Raw genomic sequence first — 21,144 nt, forward strand, 5'->3', positions numbered from 1 at the left:
AGCATCCACACCAGCATCTATTGTTTTGGGCCATTGTCTCTGGAGGTCATGATTGGAAATGTTGTATATGAACGTTTTAAAAAAATATTTTACTTGTGTTCAAGGATACTGTATATTCTCCCTTTGTAAACATTATAGTCTCTGTGAGCTATTAATTATATTATTCTAATTTTGTCAATTTTTGTCTAATTTTTTTATTCTCGGGATTAATGTTTAACATTTTTAGTGAACAGTCAACATCTGTTTCTTCCTATAGTCTAGCCAGTTCTTTTATGTGCTTTGAATCTGTATTATTACCTGTAGATATGTTCATGATATCTATCTATAATCTTGCTTTATTGTTCATTTTATCAGCACACATTATTCATTGTCTCTTTTCATATATATTTTGCTTGAATTCAGTTTTGTAAGATATCATAATTGCTAATTTAGATTGTTTTCTTTCATGTCTTCTGCAATATCTTCTATCCTTCCCTTTTTAACTTTGCTATGAACTTTTAAGTATGTCTTTTGGGGATAACATAAATTGCATTTTTCTCCTTAAATCTAATTTGAGCATCTGTCATTTAGTGAATTTAGGCTCTTTACACATATAGCAATTATCATTATAATTAATGAGAAATATACTTACTTCCTCTCATTTTATTCAGGATGTGTTTTCTTATGCTATTTTAGGTGCTGCATATTCTCCCTTCTGATTTCTTAAACTTAGCATACATTTCTTCCCCCAGCAAGACAAGAGAATTTTGAAATGCTTCCTCCCATTCCCACCAGCCTACTTTTACCCTCATCTTTCTACTTCTTATAGATACTATGTATCATGTTGAACTTCAGTTCTGATTTCTCTTAAATGTAATTTCTCTTTCATCTTTGTTTCTTCAGACAGTAATGAACTTGAAAGTTGGGCATATGTTTTATGGCTTTGAACCTTAGTTTTCTCACTTATAAAGTGAAAATAATTCCACCTTCCTTGTATGGCTTTCTGTGGGAGGTAATTGGGGTAGTATGAGAACGCTTGGTAGCTTGTAAAGAATTACACAAGAGTTGATTATAATTCAAGAAGATACCTTTTATTCCAAGGCCTGCCTATTTCTAGTTTGCTCAAGTAGTATTTTCAGTCCCCTTTCCAGAATATAGAATTAATATTTCTGTCTTTATTCCATAGCTCTTTGTCCCTCTATGACAGAAATCTGTATGTGTTCCCAAGCCCACAGCACCTGGTAGGCTCCAGCAAAGAAGATGCTGTGTAGCCTGTTTCTTCCCAGGCTTAGCATAATGAGCAGGCAAAACCCAAGGGTAAAAGCCCTTGGTGTATTGATGGGCGTACAAGGTAGGGTGTTGTTGGAACCGTCACTTATTCTGCAAAAGAAGAGGGAACTGTGAAGTTGGAGAGTATAGCACTTTCTTCTTTAATAAAATCAAGCCTGATGTGGGCACAGAGGACTCTGTGGTGTAGTGAAAACTATTTTTAGATACTATTAAGATTAAAATGCATTATTACAATATATGGCTTAATGGTACCTCACTTTATTTCTTACTAGGCTCATATTGGCAACTTACTAACATCAAAATTCTTCAGTTATAAGGATTTTGATACTTTACTATACACCTGTGCAGCAGAGTTTGACTTTATGGAAAAGGAGGTAAGATGTGATTCCAGTTTTCTTTTCTTAGATTTCAAATGATTCATTTTTTAATAATCAGTGCTCCTGTTATTTTAGTAGACTTTTTGTTTACTGTTATCTCAGTTTGAAGGAAAAGGAAAATCTGGCAGCTTAAAGGAGGATTTTCCTATTTACATTAGTACAGTTCCCTGAAATATATGGCTTTTTCTCATTTTTACAATTTGGGAGTTTCAAGCATTCAGACTCGAAATTGTTTTCTGGGTGAGTAAACACAGGCATTTAACCTGCCTCTTTTCAGACACAGCATTAATTCAGTCAAGCTCTCAAGCTTTTACATCTCCACTTACTTTGTGCTTGTTTGAATGATCTCGTTGCTTTAAAATATCATTGAGTACAGGTTTTTCATGGCAACAACATTTTTCTTTCCAAAACTGTACTCAGATGTTTAGAAGGAAACCAAAAAGTAGTTGAGTGGATTGTGAGACAGAAGCCTACAATCTTACTTGATGTTCTTGAATAAGTAACTCTCATTTTTTGTGTTATAGTTTACTATTAATAGTTTCTAGTAGTGTGCTACAAATAGATATTATGAAGACAGAATGAGATAATACATAGGAAAATACTTTGGTATTTTAAATAAAATAATATTTTTGAGCTGGTTTGGTTCAACAAATGTGTATGTGCGTGTGTGCATGTGATACTTATTTATCGTGTCTTGTCTATGCCACATTTTCCTTTCCTTAAAAGGTACATTTGTGTATAAATTAAACTGGCCAGCAATACTCTTGATAATTAATTTACACCTGTGTTCCCACTGTGTTCTCCCAGCATCCCGAGTTCCAGACTAGTAGATGCCAGTGCACCATACAGCTAACTCTTACCACGCAGGCATTCTGAGTCAGTGTGTTCTGCAGGTGTACTGTTTATTGCATTGGCCTATCAGTCTTCATTTATTGTGTTCTAGAAAGTGGTCATGACAGTGATAGCTGATAAAAAGTGTTCGAATCATAATGTTGAACTTACTGAGGGAAACAAAGAGAATCTTGTTAAGACATTAAAATGCATGTTCATAGGAGATCAAGACTCCTCCAAACATTAGAAGAGAATTAGGATATGGCAGAAGTTCTTTAACATTATTAAGGACATTATATGTGCTATTACTGCCTCAGAGTACTAACCATCGTTTAAGTCATGAAGGAAATTATTTATTGAGGCATAATGTGATTTCAGTCAGTTTGAAAAAAAAAAACAGCCAAGCTGTTCCTGGCATGCCATTGCCCATCTTCAGAAGCATTGGAAGTCGCAGGGACTGTGCTTTAGAGACAGAATATAGTGCCAGTTCAGCGAGTGCATCCCTTTCATGGTGCACCTATAGTGAGGAAAGGAGAAAATGTAAGTTGGCACCGTATAATGTGAATCATACTAAATGGAAAGATGCTTAAGGTGTAATGGAGTGAATAGAAAGATATGATCTTACTGACCCATAATTAACACACATAAGGTGTAAGAGCAAAATTTTAACAATGGTTTTTGAGTGGAGAGATAATTGAGAGGTGCATAGGATTGCAATGTGTACAACTTAGCTATTAAAAATGTTGGTATAGGTTATCTATTACTAAAGAAATTGTGAAAATGTCTTTTGTTTCAGTCATAAACATTGGTTATTTTGTATGTGAGTGAATGAGAGACAGTATATGTGAGCGTGTGTGTGTCATGGGTAAGAGTTTTATTCCCTACAAAATGTATAGGAGAAGCTTGTTTCATTTAAAGGTACTCAAATTCCCTTAAATGAGTATTAAGTTGGACTCTCTAATTAGACAAGTGGAATGCAAAAAGTGAACAGTAATCTCTCATTTCACACTTAACAAGTGTTGAGGAACTTTATTTTTAGAGTTTTTCAACTTGACACTTTGGGGAAGTGTGTTTCTGTGGAAATGTACCTTCACTTTTATGATAGGAATCATAGTAGATTGAACCTTTGATGGGTGTATGTTCATATTTATTATACTTTCAGAAATTCGCCTGTTTTATTATTTAAAGTGAAATTATGTTAGGTTATAATAACATTTATCTCTAAGAAAACATCTTTTTAAATTTCAGACTCCGGTGAGATATACAAAGACATTGTTGCTTCCAGTTGTTCTGGTAGTGTTCATTGCAATTGTTACAAAGGTACAACCCTCACTTAAAACCTCTTTCTAATAATAAAATATTTTCTTATTTTTACATGGTAGTTATTTATATTTGGCCACATGTTAATCTGATAGTGTTTTTCTGTATTTTCTTAGTGATAAACTTTTGTAGACATTTACAAGTTTTAAAAATATTCTGCTGTCAGCTAGCATAAAAGAGACATAAGAAAAGGATAGCTCAGGTTTTGATAGTCATGTATCAGACATAATTGGAGACCATACTGACTGAGATACAACTTGTTTTTGCCTATGTAAGTTATTACTGACTCACTGTAAACTTTTAGATAATACTTCTCTACAATAATAATATATTTCTTTCTAAGTGATGTGTACAGTGTTAAATAACTCCTGGATCATATTTGTTATTAATCACAAAGAAAAAGAGGTATTAATAATGTATTGATTAGCTAAATAAAACATTTAGGCCCCCAATTTGTCTTTAATAATGAAATTTAAGCCTAGATGTAAATCAAGCCAGAGAAGCTCCAGTCTTCATCACAGAAGAACAGCTAGGGTATTTTCTCTCCTTTTAAGAATTTGTAAACTCTGTAACTACACCTGTCTTAAGAATGAATTGAGGTTAATCTATGTTCAAAAAAGAGATGGCACATCTTAAAAGTTTTTTGATCTGTAGCTAGTGATTTGTGTGTTAATACAATGTCATATATGTACATTAATAGAATTTTGTATACTGTAAGAACTATTCACACTGTATAAGTGCACTGTGCTTAGTTACTTTCCAAAATGTTTTCACATGAGTATTTCCATTGGTTACTCAACAGCCCTTTGGAATATAGGGACACTGTAATCCCCATTTTGACCCATGTGGAGTGGGTGGATGAGAGATGTTCTTGCACCCTTACGTCATGTCTCTTAAGCAGCAAGGGGGGAGTGAAGACTCAGGCTCTACACCTTCCCCTCACCAGGCCTCTTGAGTATTTGGCTTTGTACTCTCACAGCACTTTTTTTGTTGTTTTGTCTTTTATTTCAGAATATTAAGGGGCACAGGTGTTTTGTTTACATACTTTGTTTTTTGCACAAATTAAGTCAAGGTTATAAGCACAGCCCCCACCCAGTGTGCATCTCCCAGTAGGGGCGAATTTACCCACTCCCTCTGCTCCCTTCTCCCAGCTTGATTTTCATTGAGATTTACTCTATATGTGCAGTTGGTGGATCAGCACTTTTCAACTCTGATCAGTTAATCATCACTTCCCACTGTGTGGCCAGGCTCTGAGCTTGCTTTGCACTTTTATATTCTTTATATGGGTTTGTGTCTAGTAGGTACTTAAACAATACTAGACATTGACTACCCAGAATATATTCGTAAGACAGCAGTGTGGGTGACAGGAGATAATAAAAACAATTAGCTGGGCTGTTTGGTTCAAAAAGGAAAAGATTCAAATAGAAAGAGCATAATTATTTTCAATTATTTATAAGCATGCCATTTGAAAATAAGGTCACACTCATCCTGGCTCCTTAGCATTGTGGGCAATTCTAGGAGGTAGGACTTTTGACCAGAATTAATTTGGATTGATTAGGAAAGCATTATAGATTTAAGCGATGACCAAGTGGTTCTTCCAGGGGCTGCATTAAACCTGATAGCAGTATAGTAGAGAGGATCCATCCCAGGGCGAGGGTTTCAGATGAGATGACCTCCTCATTCCTGCTGTGAAAGCACAGCTGAGTGTGTTACAAATGATTTTCACCTTGTGATTATTGGTCTCTGAGACAGCTCTCCAGTTTTGTGTGTGTATAATTAAGTAGAGGTGGTACCAACTGTTTTGGCATGGGGGAAGCAGCACTAAAGGTGAACTTGAAACCAGAAATTCTGGTTTCAGGATCTGGCAATGCTTCTTGGTGGTGGTCCACCTTCAGGGAGCTCATTTAATTAATCTATCTGAGCCCATTGTTCATTTTCAAAATGAGGATAATATAATCTACCTAGCAGGGCTATTGAGTATCAGATATGGTCAAATACTATACAAACAGAAGATTATATTATAATTATTATTTTCTAAGTTATCTCTTGTCTCTGTACTTCTCATGTTTTTAATGAGAAGTTTTAACGTTTAGATATATCATTAAAATTTTTTCTCCAGACAGCTTTTCTAATGTGTTTTAAAATCTATTACAGATTATTAGTGATATATGGAGTGTCTTAGCTAAGCAACAGACACATATAAGGTAAATATGCTATTGAGAATTTTGTTGCCTTATCTATTCATTTATTAAATTAAAATTTTACAATGTATTTTATACTTATGTGCTGTACACTCAACATTTGATGTTTTTATTGTTGTCATTCCCCTTCTTAGTTTTTCTCATTATTCCCTTCAGTGTGGAGCATAGTACGTTACCCATAACCCCTTTACTCAAGAACCGGTAGTAAAGTAGAATGGAGGCAGCATGGCACAGTACAAGTGTCCTGCCTCTGAATCAGTCGGGATGCTGTCCTGGCTGCCACTGAGTGCTCTGAGACTCCCTTTTATTAGCTGTGAATTGCGATGATAAATGGTTATAAAGTCAGAGTTAGAGTCATGTACTAAGCATATTAACGTTGTATGTACTCAATAAATAGTAATAGTTTTTACTTGGCATGAAGAGGAATAAAGAAAGAACCATCTCATCTCCTTCAAACATCTCCTTACCGCATATGTTTACTGAGTTTGCCAGTATTTCTCAAATCAGATTATGTACTTATCCAGGTGAGGGGTTTATTGATAACCTTTGTTTTCTTTCCAAAAGAAAACATCAAGTATGCCACATGTTGCTCTAGGTCTTGGGAACATGTCAGTACTTAAGACGGAAGGTGTGTTTGTCAACTCACACATTTCTATCTCTAACCCACACTTTTCCTTTAAATGCAGATTTGTGTATATAACTGTTTGATAACTATTTGTCACCTCCGCCTGGGTGCCTGGTGAGAATCTCAGATTTTGAGCATAACATTGAACCTCTGACCATTCTCCTTGCCAGAATGCTTCTAGTGATCTTCCCTGTCTCACTATCTCACAGGGACTTCTGTTCTTTTAATGGCTTAGTTCAAAAATCCTGGCATCATTTTTAATTCTGCTCTTTATCTCACATGCCATATCCCATCCATCTGTAAATCCCATCATCATCACCTGCAGAATTGCATCCAGACTGTGACTGCCTTGATCACCACCATCTGGGTCCATGTCACTGTCAACCCGTGTGTTACTGCTTCCTTACCTCCCAACTGACTCTCTACTTCTGCCCTTGCTGCCCCAGCTCTGCTCTACACAGCAGCAAGATGAGCTTTAAAACGGAAGTTAGGTCTTGACACTGCTCTCCAGTCATTTCCCAAGTTATTCAGCTTAAAAGCAGAGGCTCCATCATGGTGTCCTGCGCTCCTCAGGTCTCTCTTCCATCACACACTCCCTCACTTTATTAATCACACTGTCTTGGTGTAGCCTGCTAGAGCCTCCTTACCATAAAGCTTTTACATCCTCTCTTCTCTCTACCTGAAATGCTCTTCCCTTCAGGATCCTGGGGAAGAACTCAGCTTCCCCAGGACTCAGATGTCACCCAGTCAGTGAGCACCCAGGAAGATTAATGCTTGCCTTGCTGGGCACCCTACCTCTCCCTGAGTCTTTCACCCTGTTTCCTGTTGTGTTCAGCATTCATCACCATGAGAAAGACATTCATTTGCTTTTTGTGTCTCCTTTGACTTACATGTAAGCTTTGTGAGGGAAAATGTTTTTTTTCATTTTGTTACTGCCCTATCTCTAGGGACTCCTGAAGGGTTCTTTTTAGTAGGGAGAGACAGATGATGATCAGCTAAAGCACAATGAGAATTTTGCTTCCTGTGACAAGATAAAATAAGGAGGTGGAGTAGGAGTGGTCCAGGACAGGGCACTGAGTGTGTGAGAGTCGGAGGCTTTCTGATGTTTTGAGAAGTAAATGGTCTGGGGTGACCAGAGCACAAGGATCCAGAGGGAACATGGCTGAAGGTGAGTTTAAGGGATGAGAAGTGGTGCTGGCTTAGGAAGACCTTGGTGCAGGGCAGGGTGCAGAGAATTGAATTACAAGGGTGACCCTCACAGGGTGCTTCCCACTTGCAGGATTGCCCTCCCTGTGGTGATGACAGTGATGGTTCCTGTCCATTTTCCACAAGTTAGAGCTGTCAAGCAAAGCAAAAGATGGAAATTTGTGTCTGTCTGTCTGTTCCAAGCTGGTGTTAGAAAAAAATCTCTTGTGTGTCTTCCTCAACCCTAAATTGTCTCTTCAGCAGCAGCAGCAGTTGACAGGAACACGGAGGGACCACAGGGCTGGGACGCTCATGTGGGGGCTGTGAAGGCTGCAGGGTGGCTTACCCCCAGGGAGAGGTTTGGTGCCCAACACGGAGCTCTTGTTGGCCTAATAAATACCCATGTAGTCAAATGTTAGGACACAATGCAGCATTGTCGTTTTTAATAAACTTTGTTAAATGATTTTAGCAATAGTTTTTGTGTATAACTTTCAGTTATTTGGATTTACATGTATGCATACAGAGGGAATATTATAGAAGTTGTAAACCTGGCATTGGTAAGACAAAAATGCAAATAATGATTTAATAGCAGTTTTTTTTTTTTCTCTTTTCAGAAAATACCAGTTTGATCATGGAGAGGTAAAGATACCATTACTAAAATTTCAGTTATATATTCGGACTTTTCTTTTTAGTTCCAGTTTCTGAGTTTATTGGCAATTGTCATTAACAATCTTCCAAACAGCCAGTGTATGTTTTTATGAGAATGCTACATGCAGATTCGCTGACCATTCCTGTGTTAAAATAATTAACTCGTGAAGTCATTTGGTTTGCCGCTGATGATCCATACAGTAACAGTAGCTGATTTCTGGAGCCCATGTAACAGCACGTAGGAGGTGTCTCATCTCTGCTCACCTTGCTCTGATGGTTCAGAGATGGGACCAGTTGCTGCTTCCTTCTCCTAGTGATCTAGCCTGGTTTTAAGGGCAGTTCTAAGATGGAGCTCTAGGATCGTGAGGCAGTAGCCATTTCTCGTACCACTTTCCTGCCATGGTCTGATGGTAGCACCAAGGTAAATTTGGACATGTGGGCTTTATTAACCACAGGCTTGGCTCTGAGAATTACAGAAACACTTATTACCTTCATAATTTTAGCCGTCTACTAAAATGGAGCAATTCAGAAATGAATTTGAAGAACTGCTTTAGAAATTTCAGAAATCAAAGTGGCATTAAATTTTTATTACTAAGAAAAAAGTATCCCTCTCTGTATATTCACCAGCCTAACAGTATATTCTTAAACTTCACAAATAGTAGAAGTAAAAATATTTTCTTTTTTCTTTTAGCTGGTTTATCATGCACTGCAACTATTAGCATATACAGTCCTCGGTATTCTAATTATGAGACTAAAACTCTTCTTGACACCGCACATGTGTGTTATGGCTTCCTTGATCTGCTCAAGACAGGTAACATGGTTATGTTGGAGTTACATCTGCTATGATAATTTTACTCTGGCCTTTATCACTGAGTAGTCCTAAAATAATATTGAATTACCTGAAGTTTTTAAAGCCATTATAGTTGACATTCTTCCTGATTTTGTACTTATATTTCCTAAAGAGTAGGGGCCAAAGTGTATACTTCTGACTTCCAAATGTACCTGTTGTACAACAAGGAGTGAATCAGCACAGCTGATTTGATGATTACTACAGGTATTGAAAGAAAGGAAAGGGTAGGCTGGGCACGTGGCTCACACCTGTAATCTTAGCACTCTGGGAAGCCAAGGTGGTTAGATCGCTTGACTTCACAATTTCAAGACCAGCCTGAGCAAGAAGAGTGAGACCTTGTCTGTACTAAAAATGAAGAACTGAGGCAAAAGGATCCCTTAAGCCCAAGAGTTTGACATTGCTGTGAGCTTTGATGCCACGCACTCTACCAAAGGTGACAAAGTGAGACTCTGTCTCAAAAAAAAAAAAAAGCAAAGCTTAATATTGTTGTTGATTTTAAGTTATAAGTACTTTCAAATTGTATGTTCTTTCTTAGTATCAAGCTTAATTTTTTTCATTTATTTGGTATACCTTTCTGTGTATATCCCTGACTTTTTTAGTTTAAACCTTTCTTGGTTATTTGCTGCCCGTTTTTCCTGGACGCTGCCTTCTTGCTCTGTATTCACAATTTTATGCTTTCCTTTGTGTCATCTGTTCAGCAGTCATCCAGCCACGGTGCAAGAGCAGTACCTTAGTCATTATTGAGCGTCTACACTGAGCTCTAGGGAGGGGTGGATTGAAGGATGGAAAAATTAAAAACCCAAAGTGTATGTGTGCCGTCAAGAAGCTTGGAATCTCTTCTGCATTCAGACGTTTATAGAAATAATATGAAAGAGAGAACAGCAGAGAGGAACATAGAGTTATTAGTGAGTGTGGACTGCTTGGGTATGGAAGAAAATAGCCAGTCTGAAGGTTTCCATTTAGAGTGTTGGTGTTATGTTAGGCACTACTTTCTACTGTTCTTACTCCCCCAGACTGGGAGAGGAAAGGACCCTGTGGTCATCCTTTGTCTTAAATCTCATTTCCCAGTGGGGTTGATGATGGAAAGCCTCACCCAGGAGCTGGTTCCAAGGTGTGGGGCCTCTGCTGTCACACAGGGTACCCTACTCAAAAGAACTGTGCAGTTTGTGTAATGTGTATTATTGCTGTTCTGAACTTCTTAACAACTTAAGAGACCTCACGTTTTCTTTCTGTACTTGGTAAATTGTTTAGGTAGGCCTGGCTTATCCAAGTCTGAGAGTAGAGAAAGCAGGCCAAAAAAGGAGCTTTTTAACGTCATGTTCTACCTATATGAGGCTGATAGTAGAATTCTTTTCATCCGAAGGATCATTATTTTTAGAACTTTTCCTTTGGATAATTAATCCTTTACTCAAGGTGCTAGCAGAGACCACATTCTTCTGTAGGAAACTCTTGATTGCGTGTTCAGCACATACTGCTCTGTACTAATAGTCATCAGTGTATTCTGACTTTGGTTTCAGCTGTTCGGATGGCTATTCTGCAAAGTGCATCCTGGTGTTGTTGTCTTTGCTGTATTAGCAGCAATGTCAATACAAGGTTCAGCAAATCTACAAACCCAGTGGAATATTGTGGGGGAGTTCAGCAATTTGCCCCAGGAAGAACTTATAGAATGGATCAAATACAGTACTAAACCAGGTAAAAAAAAAAAAAAAAAAAAAAAAGAGGCATTATTTAGCTAGCATTTTCCCCACAATTTTGTATACATGTACCACTGCAAAATGTTAAACCAAAGTTACAGCCAATGGTCTTATTCTTCCTAAGCAATGCTGTCTCTAGAATATAAAAGAAAAAAAATAAAAAATATCAATTCTGCTTAAAGGGTTTACAGGATAATTGTTATACATATTTTCTTACTAAATTTTTGATAAAGGTTAATTTTGTTATGTTAAATATGTTATACATATTTTCTTACTAAGTTTTTGATAAAGGTTAATTTTTTCAAAATTTATACAATGTTATAAATGCCACATTTAAAAATAATATTTATTGTGCTTCTTAATGAATTTTTAATATTGCTTCTTGCAATGAACTTGTGGAATGTGATATTTTATTCATGTACAGAAGGAGTGAATTCATTGTCATCTGAGTATCAGATGATTGAGTAGTAAATCATCTTCCAGAATTCCTTTCTGCTGTATATAAAGCTTTTCTAATCAATTTGATAGTTCTTTCTTAGAATCAAGACAGATTTCTAAGACAGTAACAAAAGAAAAAGAAGAAAGAAGTCCTCAGTGATGAGATGAGAAGGAGTTGCTGACTGCCAATTCATCAGCCATCCATCCCATTTCATTCTGATTCTGCCCTTGAATCTTGAAGTCATGGGCCTCATTGGGTCCCTGCTCTGTCTGTCACCTGTGAACTAATTGAGTTTAACTAGGAAGGAGGCCCCTTCTCACACTCACCAAATGTCTTCCTAAGACTTACTCTTTGTTCTTTCCAGATGCAGTGTTTGCAGGTGCCATGCCCACCATGGCAAGTGTTAAGCTCTCTGCCCTTCGGCCCGTAGTGAATCACCCGCATTATGAAGATGCTGGTCTGAGGTCAGTACACAATATCTCATGTCACAAGAGTGAGTAAGGAAACCAGCAGGGTCACAAGGAATGTCTCAAAAAGGTTATGATGTCCTGAGAGAGAGAAGAAAGCAGAGATGAGACTGCCAAGCTAGAAAGAAAACTGTCAAGGCTCCATTGAGCAGTAAAACTTAAGACTTAAGGGTTATCTTCTGTACCAAGCAGAAAAAAGTGATCATACTATATCAGTTTCCTACAAATTGATGGGGCTCCAGAATAGCGAGGTCCATATTAGTCATCATCATCCTGAGTTCCCCTGAAGACTCATTAGTTTGTCATGTTTAAAGGTTTTTGTATAGGTGATTTTTCTTGAATTCTGAGGAATTATCTGAAATAGAATACCAATCAAAGAGGGTTTTATTCTGGTTTTCACCAATATAGCCTGCTAAACTGATCTTGAGTGGTTTTTGATTTGGGTTTTGGGGGGCTTTCTTTTTTCTTTGAGACTTACTATTTTTTCACAATTTAGAGCTTTGTGTTCTCTTAGAAAAGGAAGTATATTTCATTTTCACACAATTTCTAGGGTAGGTGAATCTGTTCATTTCCTAGGTGAATCCTATTATCATATTCGTATATTCTTTTGCATAACAGTGGAATGTTATAGATTTTATAAACAAGTGTTTCATTAAAAAATCAATTTTAGCTAGCTCATTTCTAAAGCAATTTTGTTGAATATGTTTAGTTTTTATTAAATTTAGAAATAAAAGAGAGAACCATTTTTATGTGAATTGTTGTCAGAGCTGAGATGGTCGCAGCTTCACCGTCATCCTGCATTGAGTTCATGTCGTGGTGGTTCATCCCTGTTATGTGTGGAAGAGAGTTGAAGAATTTAAAAATAAAAACAAGTGAACAAAAATGAGGCTAAGTCTGGAAATGTGTGGACACATTGACACTCTGCCTCTTCTCCCAGGGCTCCTGTGCTACTTCTGCCTCCTACTTTTGACCTCACAAATCCCTTCCAGAGGAACTGCTGTGAGGAGTTTTCTCTAGGCCTGATTCTTTCTATAGTCTTCCTTTGTCCTACTGAGTGCTTTCTTCCAAGTATGTTGCTTATATCCTTTTAATCTTAAAATTTTTCTGCCCCATTATTTTTCTTTAAAGAGCCAGAACAAAAATAGTATACTCAATGTATAGTCGAAAAGCAGCTGAAGAAGTGAAGCAAGAATTGATAAAGTTAAAAGTGAATTATTACATTCTAGAAGAGTCATGGTGTATAAGAAGATCCAAGTGAGTATTCAACATAGTTAATGTTTTATAATCATAAGACACAAAAAGTTAATCCAGGTTCATGGCAAGTTTTTGCTAGTAGTATATAACATTTTGCTAAGAATAAGTGGAAAAAACATTTTAGATTATTGTTTGAATTAGAGTTTTTTCCTTGTTATAAGTAAATCTTTCTTTTCTAAAGATTTGCTCGTGTATGCTACCTTAAAGAGATGATATTGGCACTGATTGGTAATCTCCTAAATTGTCTATATTTGCCTGTGATGTTTTAGAAAATTTTTATTTAAAGTTGAATGTGTTTTCTTCCAAAAGATGTCTAGAATCTAAAACTGAACAATGGGGAGTATCATTGTAGTGAGCCCATCATGCACGGTCCATCCCACATCTCTGTACCACGCCCTGCAGGTGGATAGGGTGTCCTGTCATCATCAGCTTAGAATGAAACTTTTATTTCTTAATGTTTCACATCTTATTTGAATGGGAAGATAATTAACTTTACTGTGACCCACATTCTCTTAGACGAGGGTTTTAAAAGAGTTCTATTTCCACAGAGAGGTTCGCTAAGCAGAGTATAGCTGTGTTAGTGAGATCTTGAAAGCCAGCGTGAATCTAAAGTTAACTGTCTAGAAGTGCTGAACCTAGGTGACCAGACAGCCAATGAGAGTGGCTGACTGTTAAAGTACCAAAGCATACCTTCCGTGAAGAACACAGCACGTTGGCAGTTTCAGAAGTCACGAGTATTTTATGGAATACTATTATTTTTAAAATTCTCACTACTCATTAACTAAACAGAAGCCTTTAGGAGATTGCTGTTTCTGTGGCTTAATCATATGCATCTACCATATATTTCAATAATATACAGGGTATTAAAACAAAATTGTGAAATATTGACTTAGGAGTGAAAATAGTTTTGTGACATAGTATCTACACAGCATTGCCCACAGACTTGTTGATTTTCTTATGAATATGTGCCAAGGGACTTGAATTCAGTCAGTAATTATAGAAAATGTTATTGTTTTAATTTAGAAAATGCTTTAACTATTTCTGAACAAATGAATATATATGAAATTCACATTGAATTTTGAATTGAAAACTCACTTTGAATTTTGTTATATAAATTTAGGACAAAAAAGTCACAGGCATTTCTCACAAAAATTTCATGAGGACATTGTAATAAATGAATGGGCGGCTGACATTTGCAGGAAGAACTCAGTTCTTTGGTAGAGCCTCTTCTACCAGAATTGGGACCTTCTTTATTTCCTGGGACTTCACTATCTTGAGATGCCTATAGGTTATTGGAATGTAAAAATAATTTTCATAACATGTTTTTCTCCAAGCTAACAATAAACCTTGATTAAAGAGTCTTCATTTTTTTCTAGATCCTTACAAATTGTTTTGAAGATGTGTAAATTGCAGAGGCTTTGTGTTATACGGTGGTGGTAGAACTTATCACCAGTAAGCTCTACCGTAACTGCATAACCACAGTTGTCTCATGTTCTGATAGAGCTCTGTTATGTGTATTCAAGAAGGGTATAAAGGCAAATGTAGGAAGTATGTGGAAATAAACCTAGCACACTAAATAAAATCAGCCATTTAACTGACTTGCCATCACTCCATTCAGAGCTCACGTCTAGGCATTCAGACAGAGAATTAGGGTTGGGATATGTGTATGTTCAGTTTTCCCATCTGGACATTGATTTGTCACTGCTATGTCTATTGCAGCAGGAGTTGAGAGCAAAGAAGCTAAGAAAGTGACTCTCTCTCCTGTTTTGTCCTCACTCATGAATTAAAACGATACTCTCCATCTACCCTGAGATTCAAGCCAGACTGACAACAGCTGTCAGGAAAACTTAGACAGGTCCACTCTGCCTCAGCCGTCACACAAAACCAAAGCTCTGCTTCTGTTCTGTCAGTGAAGCAAATGGGGAGCTGAGATAGGAGAGCAAAGGGAAGAAAGACTAACATTTATCTACTGTTTATGTTTATAGTAGGAAGAACTGGGTTTCTTGTCAGAGAAACTAAAGCTTTCAGGTCCCACCAGAATTGGGATCTTCTTTATTGCCTTGGCTTTCACTTTCCAATTCAGTCAGTAATGCCAACTTGAAACACCTGTATGTTACCAGAACATAAAAATATATTGGGCAGCGCCTGTGGCTCAAAGGAGTAGGGCGCCAGCCTCATATGCCTGAGGTGGTGGTTTCAAACCCAGCCCCGGCCAAAAACTGCAAAAATATATATATATACATATATGTCAAAACAGGAAAGCAAATGGGGAATTCAGGAGAGGACAGTGCTTAATCTGTGCCTGGCACATTGGTGAGCACTGTACTTACATGGTCTCACAAGCGGCTTAAATGTGTGGTTTGATTATTCCTTAAATATTTGACATTCTGTGTTCAAATACAAGCACTGAATATATTCAAATGCAAATTGTAGATAATAGGTATTTTTTTATGTAATATGTAGTTTTTAATTGACTATTTTGTTCTTAGTTCTCTGTTTTCTTTATTAATTCTAATAATAGAATTGACATAAAATTAAAAACATGTACTGAAAAGAAAAGCATTCAGATTTCCACTAATGCTAATGGCCTGGAGAGACCTTAGGAAACTCAGATAAGAACTAAAGGGTATTGTGCAAGGCAAACAAAGATCACAAAGGTGGCTTTTTGCCTTCTCACTTTCCTAAAAGCTACTGGACTCAGGAAAGCTTCCTGTGTCTCACTCACTACAACCACAGGCCCTTGATGTTATAACACATACCAACAATAACTTGGTATGTGGAAGAAAATTAAAAAGTAGAAAGTCCAAGCCTAGCCATGTTATCATGGGTATTCAATGCCATTAGAATGGTGTGCTAAATGTGTGCACCTGAATCCTCTTGGGACCACTCATTGGCAGTACCTGTCTAAGAGATAGTTAGATGGAGGCAAAGTAAAAAAAAAAAAAAAAGTGTAGTCCTTTGACAAAGGAAGGATAGCTTGTAGAAGGAAGAGAGATACAATTTATAGCAAAATTGTCTTATAATGGCAAAATAGGAAACAATTACAATATCCATCTTTAAAGAATTGATTGAATAATACATGAATACTAGCAGTTATTAAAAAGAATAAAGTAGATCTTTCTATACTGATATGGATGGAAAATGGCCACATTTTATTGAGAGTCCCAGGATAATCCCATTTTTTTAAACCAACCCAAGAGCATCTATGTCTGTGTCTCTGTTTGTGTGTATCTGTGTCCTAACAAGGATGAAACTGGTGGGACAGGGTGTATCCTATATTGTTTATAGAAGTCACCTCTGAGAAATAGCATTGCAAATGACAGGAACTTTTTTAAAAACTTTATTTAGGTCTGTATTTAGAAACTTTTATAATAATTGTTTACTTTTAAACGAAAGATATTATTTAAAAGGGGAAAGTAATGTATATTCCTGGTACCATGTTTGCCCTATGGGACTTGAGAATGTTCTTCTCGCTTATTAAAAAATAGATAAGTAAAAGAAGCAGCTATGACAAAACACAAGTAGTTGTCAGTTCTCTATAATTTTTCCGCTTTTTAAAAACTTTCTTAAAAGACAATAAAGTGTGAATTCTATTAAAAATCTAACAGTTATATCTATAAAACTGTTCTTGATTTAAAATAAATGTTATAGTTATTTTAAAGGCTTTATTTAGGCAAATGTCACATAATACCAATTTCTGAAAAACTGTGTTGCTTTTAAGATGTAATCATGCATTTGGCTAACCTGTACGCTTTACACTATCGGATCTTCTTTAAATTGACTCACTCTAGGATGTTGGTAGTCCAACTTATGATGTATCAACTTAATGATTTTTTGACTTTGCAGTGGTGTGAACGCAAAATGCATTCAGTAGAAACTGTATTTCAAGTCCCATTCTGTTTTTCAGTGCAGTGTTCAGTAAATTACATGAGCTATTCAACATTTTGTATATAATAGGCTTTGTATTGGATGATTTTGCCTAACTGTAGACTAATATAAGCATTCCTGGCATATTTAAAGTAAGAGAGGCTAAGCGAGGATGTTTACCATGTGAGGCATAATAAATTCATTTTCAACTTACAATGGCTTTATTGAGACTTAGCCCCCATTGTAAATCAGAGCATCTGTGTGATTAATGCAGCTGTACTGTGTACTAAGCATATTTGTTAATTGTCATTTTAAAGATCAGTATTATACCTTTATCGGGGTGCTGAGCATGGTGTAGATACCCGATCTCTTTTAATCCTCACAACAAACCTATGTCATGGGTATTTATTTCCTCACCTCACAAATGTGAGACTGAGTGAAGCTACCTCCTGACACCATGTTCTTGGTAAGTGGCTGAAGCAGAGTGTGACCCAGATCCCGTAGCCCAACTCCTGAGTGCACGTATCCTGCAGGTCTGCTTCTGTCTTTGTGATCACCTTCGCTGCACCCGCCTTGTCCTAAAGTGGAGTCAGGGTTCAGGGCAGCTTACTATGTATGAAATAAACAAGCATGATAGGGTTGTTTTGTTAAACTAAGTTAATTTCCACAGAAAAACGGAAACGAGGTCAGGAACATACAAGTGCTCTGCTTTATCTGCAGTTACATCATTTGCCTTGACTTGTTAATGTGGACATTGATTTTTCTAGGCCTGGTTGCAGTATGCCTGAAATTTGGGATGTGGAAGATCCTGCGAATGCTGGGAAAACTCCCTTATGTAACGTCTTGGTGAAGGAGTCCAAGCCTCACTTCACCACTGTATTCCAGAACAGTGTTTACAAAGTCCTAGAAGTGGGGAAAGAATGACTGCTACATGAACTGCTGCCTACAGAGAACCACCTCAGTAATTGTTTAAATGTTTTGCTAAGAAGTCATGTGTTGTTTTTAATTCAAATTCCAAAAACTTTTGTTTTCAAATAGAAAACGTCTTATTTGGTCAATTTGAATGTTATTCTAATTGTAAAAATGACTTACACTTTCATCATTTAGTTACTGTTTCAGTGTACCCCTTTAAAATTTGCTATGCAAATGAGTATATGCTTGTACTTAACTTTAATATTTGTGCTAACGTGGGCAAAGCTACCTGTATAAAAAAATGATGAGTCATGACCAGGATGATAGGAAAATGTAGGTCAATTCTGAACTTCGTAGGGGCTGATGTTGTAGTTTATAGACTATTAATGCCCCTTGGTTCTTTTTTCTGGCTCTTGCTCTTGTCTTTTGGACATTACAGTGATTATTTTATAATAATAATAGTAATGAAGCTCTTCAGTCATGTCAGCCTCTGTCATCAACTTGAGTTATAGGAGATGGGGCAGACATGGGTGTTTGCTGTATGGAATCACCTGTTTATTTCACTTCCTTGCATTCTTTTTGTTCTCCATTGCTCTTGTTAATGAGGACTTTACTGGCCGTTATTGGTTAAGAGCCAGATTCCTTTACTGTCCACCCATGTAGCATGATGATGTCTCTCTTTCTTTCTTTCTCTCGTATCTCTCCTTCCCCCATATTTTTTTTTTTTTTTTTGGTCAAATAAGTGTTAGCAGTTGCTTACCAAGTATTTATTCTTGGTTTAAAACAAATTTAATGGTAACTGTGTATTTTTCTGATTTTTAGCATTATTCAGATGTTTATATTTTAATACCTTTAAAACTACTTAAAATTTTGTCATGTTTAATTGTAGTTTTAAGAAAACTATTTTGAACAACTCCAAATATAATGCATCTAGAAACTAATGTATTTGAGCAGACATCATTTATAGTGGAACAATAAACTGTAGTATATGGCAGTTTTCTTTTACTATTAAGATACAATAAACCATGACTAATACTTCTGTCAGAAAAGTAAATGAATAAGGATAATAAATAGATGGAGCTTTCATATTTTATCTTTAAAATTGCCTGACTTCAATAAGACAAAGCCTTAAGCTTTATGTTATAATTTTGGTTCTAAAGATTATTATTAGTTCTAAAAACTATATTGAGTCTGCTTTATTTTTCCTTTCTACTTATTTTTATTTTGAAAAATGTTCAGATCTACTTTGAATTTCTTGTGTGAATCTGTGGTTTTTAGAAGTTAATTTGTGTGAAATGAGGTATCTTCAAAAGGGTGAATCCTCATAGTTCTCAAAAATGTTTATAAGGTTTTAAATTCTAAGGAATCCATGACAGTGGCCAACTACACATTTAATTATACAGTGTTCTCTTTATTAACCACAGGCAGATTAACCTCATTGTGGATTGTCCTTGAGACCTGAGTCCTCAGGGATTGTTGCCAGTGCCCACTCCTGGGAGCCACTGAAGAGCTGTTTTCTTTCTGCCTTCTTACCAGAGCCAAAGGACACGCCTAGTTGGGGGAAGCACTAGCTTGCTCGTGTTAGTCAGCTGCACAGACAGCACTGTGCCCGCAGTGAGGAGCGTCATCCCCACCCTGCGTCCCCCAAGGAGTCTCCTTCTCTGGAGGCAGCCCTGGAGACAGAGTCTGTTAGTGTTCACATTTGTGGTCACTCTTTCTCATTTGCTGGCTGACTGTTTCATTTCTTAGACGTTTGACAGAAAATAGGGAACCAGCTGGGGATTTGTGGATTAGGAGTAACATTTAAGCAGTGACGCAGTAATGGGAAAAATGGGAAGAGGGCACTTGAGGCTGAGAAGCTTGACAGTGGATGTGGGCTGGAAAAGGGGAGGTGCGCTCTGCCCTGTCTGCGAGTGCTCCTCACTCAAGTATGACTGATTTTGTACATCCAACAGTGACAATTTTTTAAAACCATACTTGTAAAGTTATTCTCTATTTTTCTCATCCTCCAATTCCCTTTTAAATAAGTTTTCATGTAATGATTGGAGAGTCTGTACAGGAAAAAACATTAAAATTCTCTTAAAACTGTTTTATACACTGGGAAACATTAGAAGTTGTCTAAATTAGCTTTTCCCAGAAGAATTGTTTTGTAACAGTATTAATGTAACTCCACCTGCAAGCTATGGTCGTATCTTAGGCACGTCAGTTTAGAACAGAGGCCTTGACGGTACAGGGCACACTCAGCCTTGATCACACCTGGTAGTAGCAGCCCGTGCTGTAGAGCATAAATGTCTCTCTTGGCAACATAGAGTAGTAATAGGCTCCATAGAAGGACAGAACAGTGTTAAAGCTCAGTATTTTACCTATTTTTAGCATTCAGAGTATTTTTGCCTTAGTGTGAGGGAAGTAGGGGGGCCAAGGAGGTGATAGAGATAGGTATTTCTATGACATTTTAAAAGAACACAAGTTGGGGAGTATTTCTATAAAAAGATAAGCCTCTCAAAATGCTTGACAGAAAAGTGTAGTATTAAAATATGCCAGTGATATCAAGGAGAAAATAAAAGGATTTATCAGGAATAAAGTGATATTTCATAGGAGTATTGTATTTTTATGAATTTTATGCCAGTTGTTTACATGTACTATAAATGTTAAATAAAAAAGATCATGAAAAATGTGGAAAGTGCTTTTCTTGATTGTTGTTTTCATTTCCACCTTGACTGTGAAAACGGTGGCCTCATTTTGTAGTCGGAGAGCCAGACACACTGGTTTGAGTCAGACCACAGTCCTGAGAAAAGGGGACAGGATTTTAACATTGGAATCTCTGGGACTTCTTGGTCTCTTCATTAGCGGTGGCAGGTGCTGGGATTACCCAAACTTTTCTTATATTTATGGGAGAGTCACTTAACGATACTTCTTTAAAACTAAATGGGAGGGGGGGGGCCTAATTACAGATTGCTGAAAGCCTTTTTTTGTACATTAAATCACAGATAATTAGGTGTCATAATGTTTCCTGAATTGTAGCTCCATGTTTTGCTACACAGACATCAGCTTTATTGTTCTGTCTCTATGGAGGAAAGTCAGGTTAGCTCGGTTCATTCTTGTGTAATTAATTTCCTAATACAATGACACATTGTTTCTGACATCTTCAGCAAATGAGGTGTTCTAACACAGTTGTTCTCAAAACTAGCAGGCATCTAAATCTCCC

General features: G+C 36.8%; 1 protein-coding gene across 2 annotated transcripts in view; it reads left to right on the plus strand.

Moving 5' to 3' along the window:
• The window catches only part of DPY19L1 (dpy-19 like C-mannosyltransferase 1), a 128,916-nt gene extending 108,309 nt beyond the window's left edge, over window positions 1-20,607 (plus strand). The window contains exons 14-23 of one of the 2 annotated variants that reach the window (XM_053609458.1): window positions 1,542-1,643; window positions 3,726-3,797; window positions 5,952-6,001; window positions 8,423-8,447; window positions 9,148-9,267; window positions 10,824-10,998; window positions 11,804-11,903; window positions 13,035-13,160; window positions 17,795-17,988; window positions 19,364-20,607. In XM_053609458.1, the coding sequence (XP_053465433.1) occupies window positions 1,542-1,643; window positions 3,726-3,797; window positions 5,952-6,001; window positions 8,423-8,447; window positions 9,148-9,267; window positions 10,824-10,998; window positions 11,804-11,903; window positions 13,035-13,160; window positions 17,795-17,951 (927 nt within the window). In that variant the 3' untranslated portion in view covers window positions 17,952-17,988; window positions 19,364-20,607. Of the gene's footprint in view, window positions 1-1,541; window positions 1,644-3,725; window positions 3,798-5,951; window positions 6,002-8,422; window positions 8,448-9,147; window positions 9,268-10,823; window positions 10,999-11,803; window positions 11,904-13,034; window positions 13,161-17,794 lie in introns of both variants that reach the window. The other variant, XM_053609457.1, reaches the window with a different exon arrangement.
• The last annotated feature ends 537 nt before the right edge of the window (window positions 20,608-21,144 follow it).

This window comes from Nycticebus coucang, chromosome 11 (genome assembly GCF_027406575.1).
Source record: "Nycticebus coucang isolate mNycCou1 chromosome 11, mNycCou1.pri, whole genome shotgun sequence".
Classification (NCBI taxonomy): Eukaryota; Metazoa; Chordata; class Mammalia; order Primates; family Lorisidae; genus Nycticebus; species Nycticebus coucang.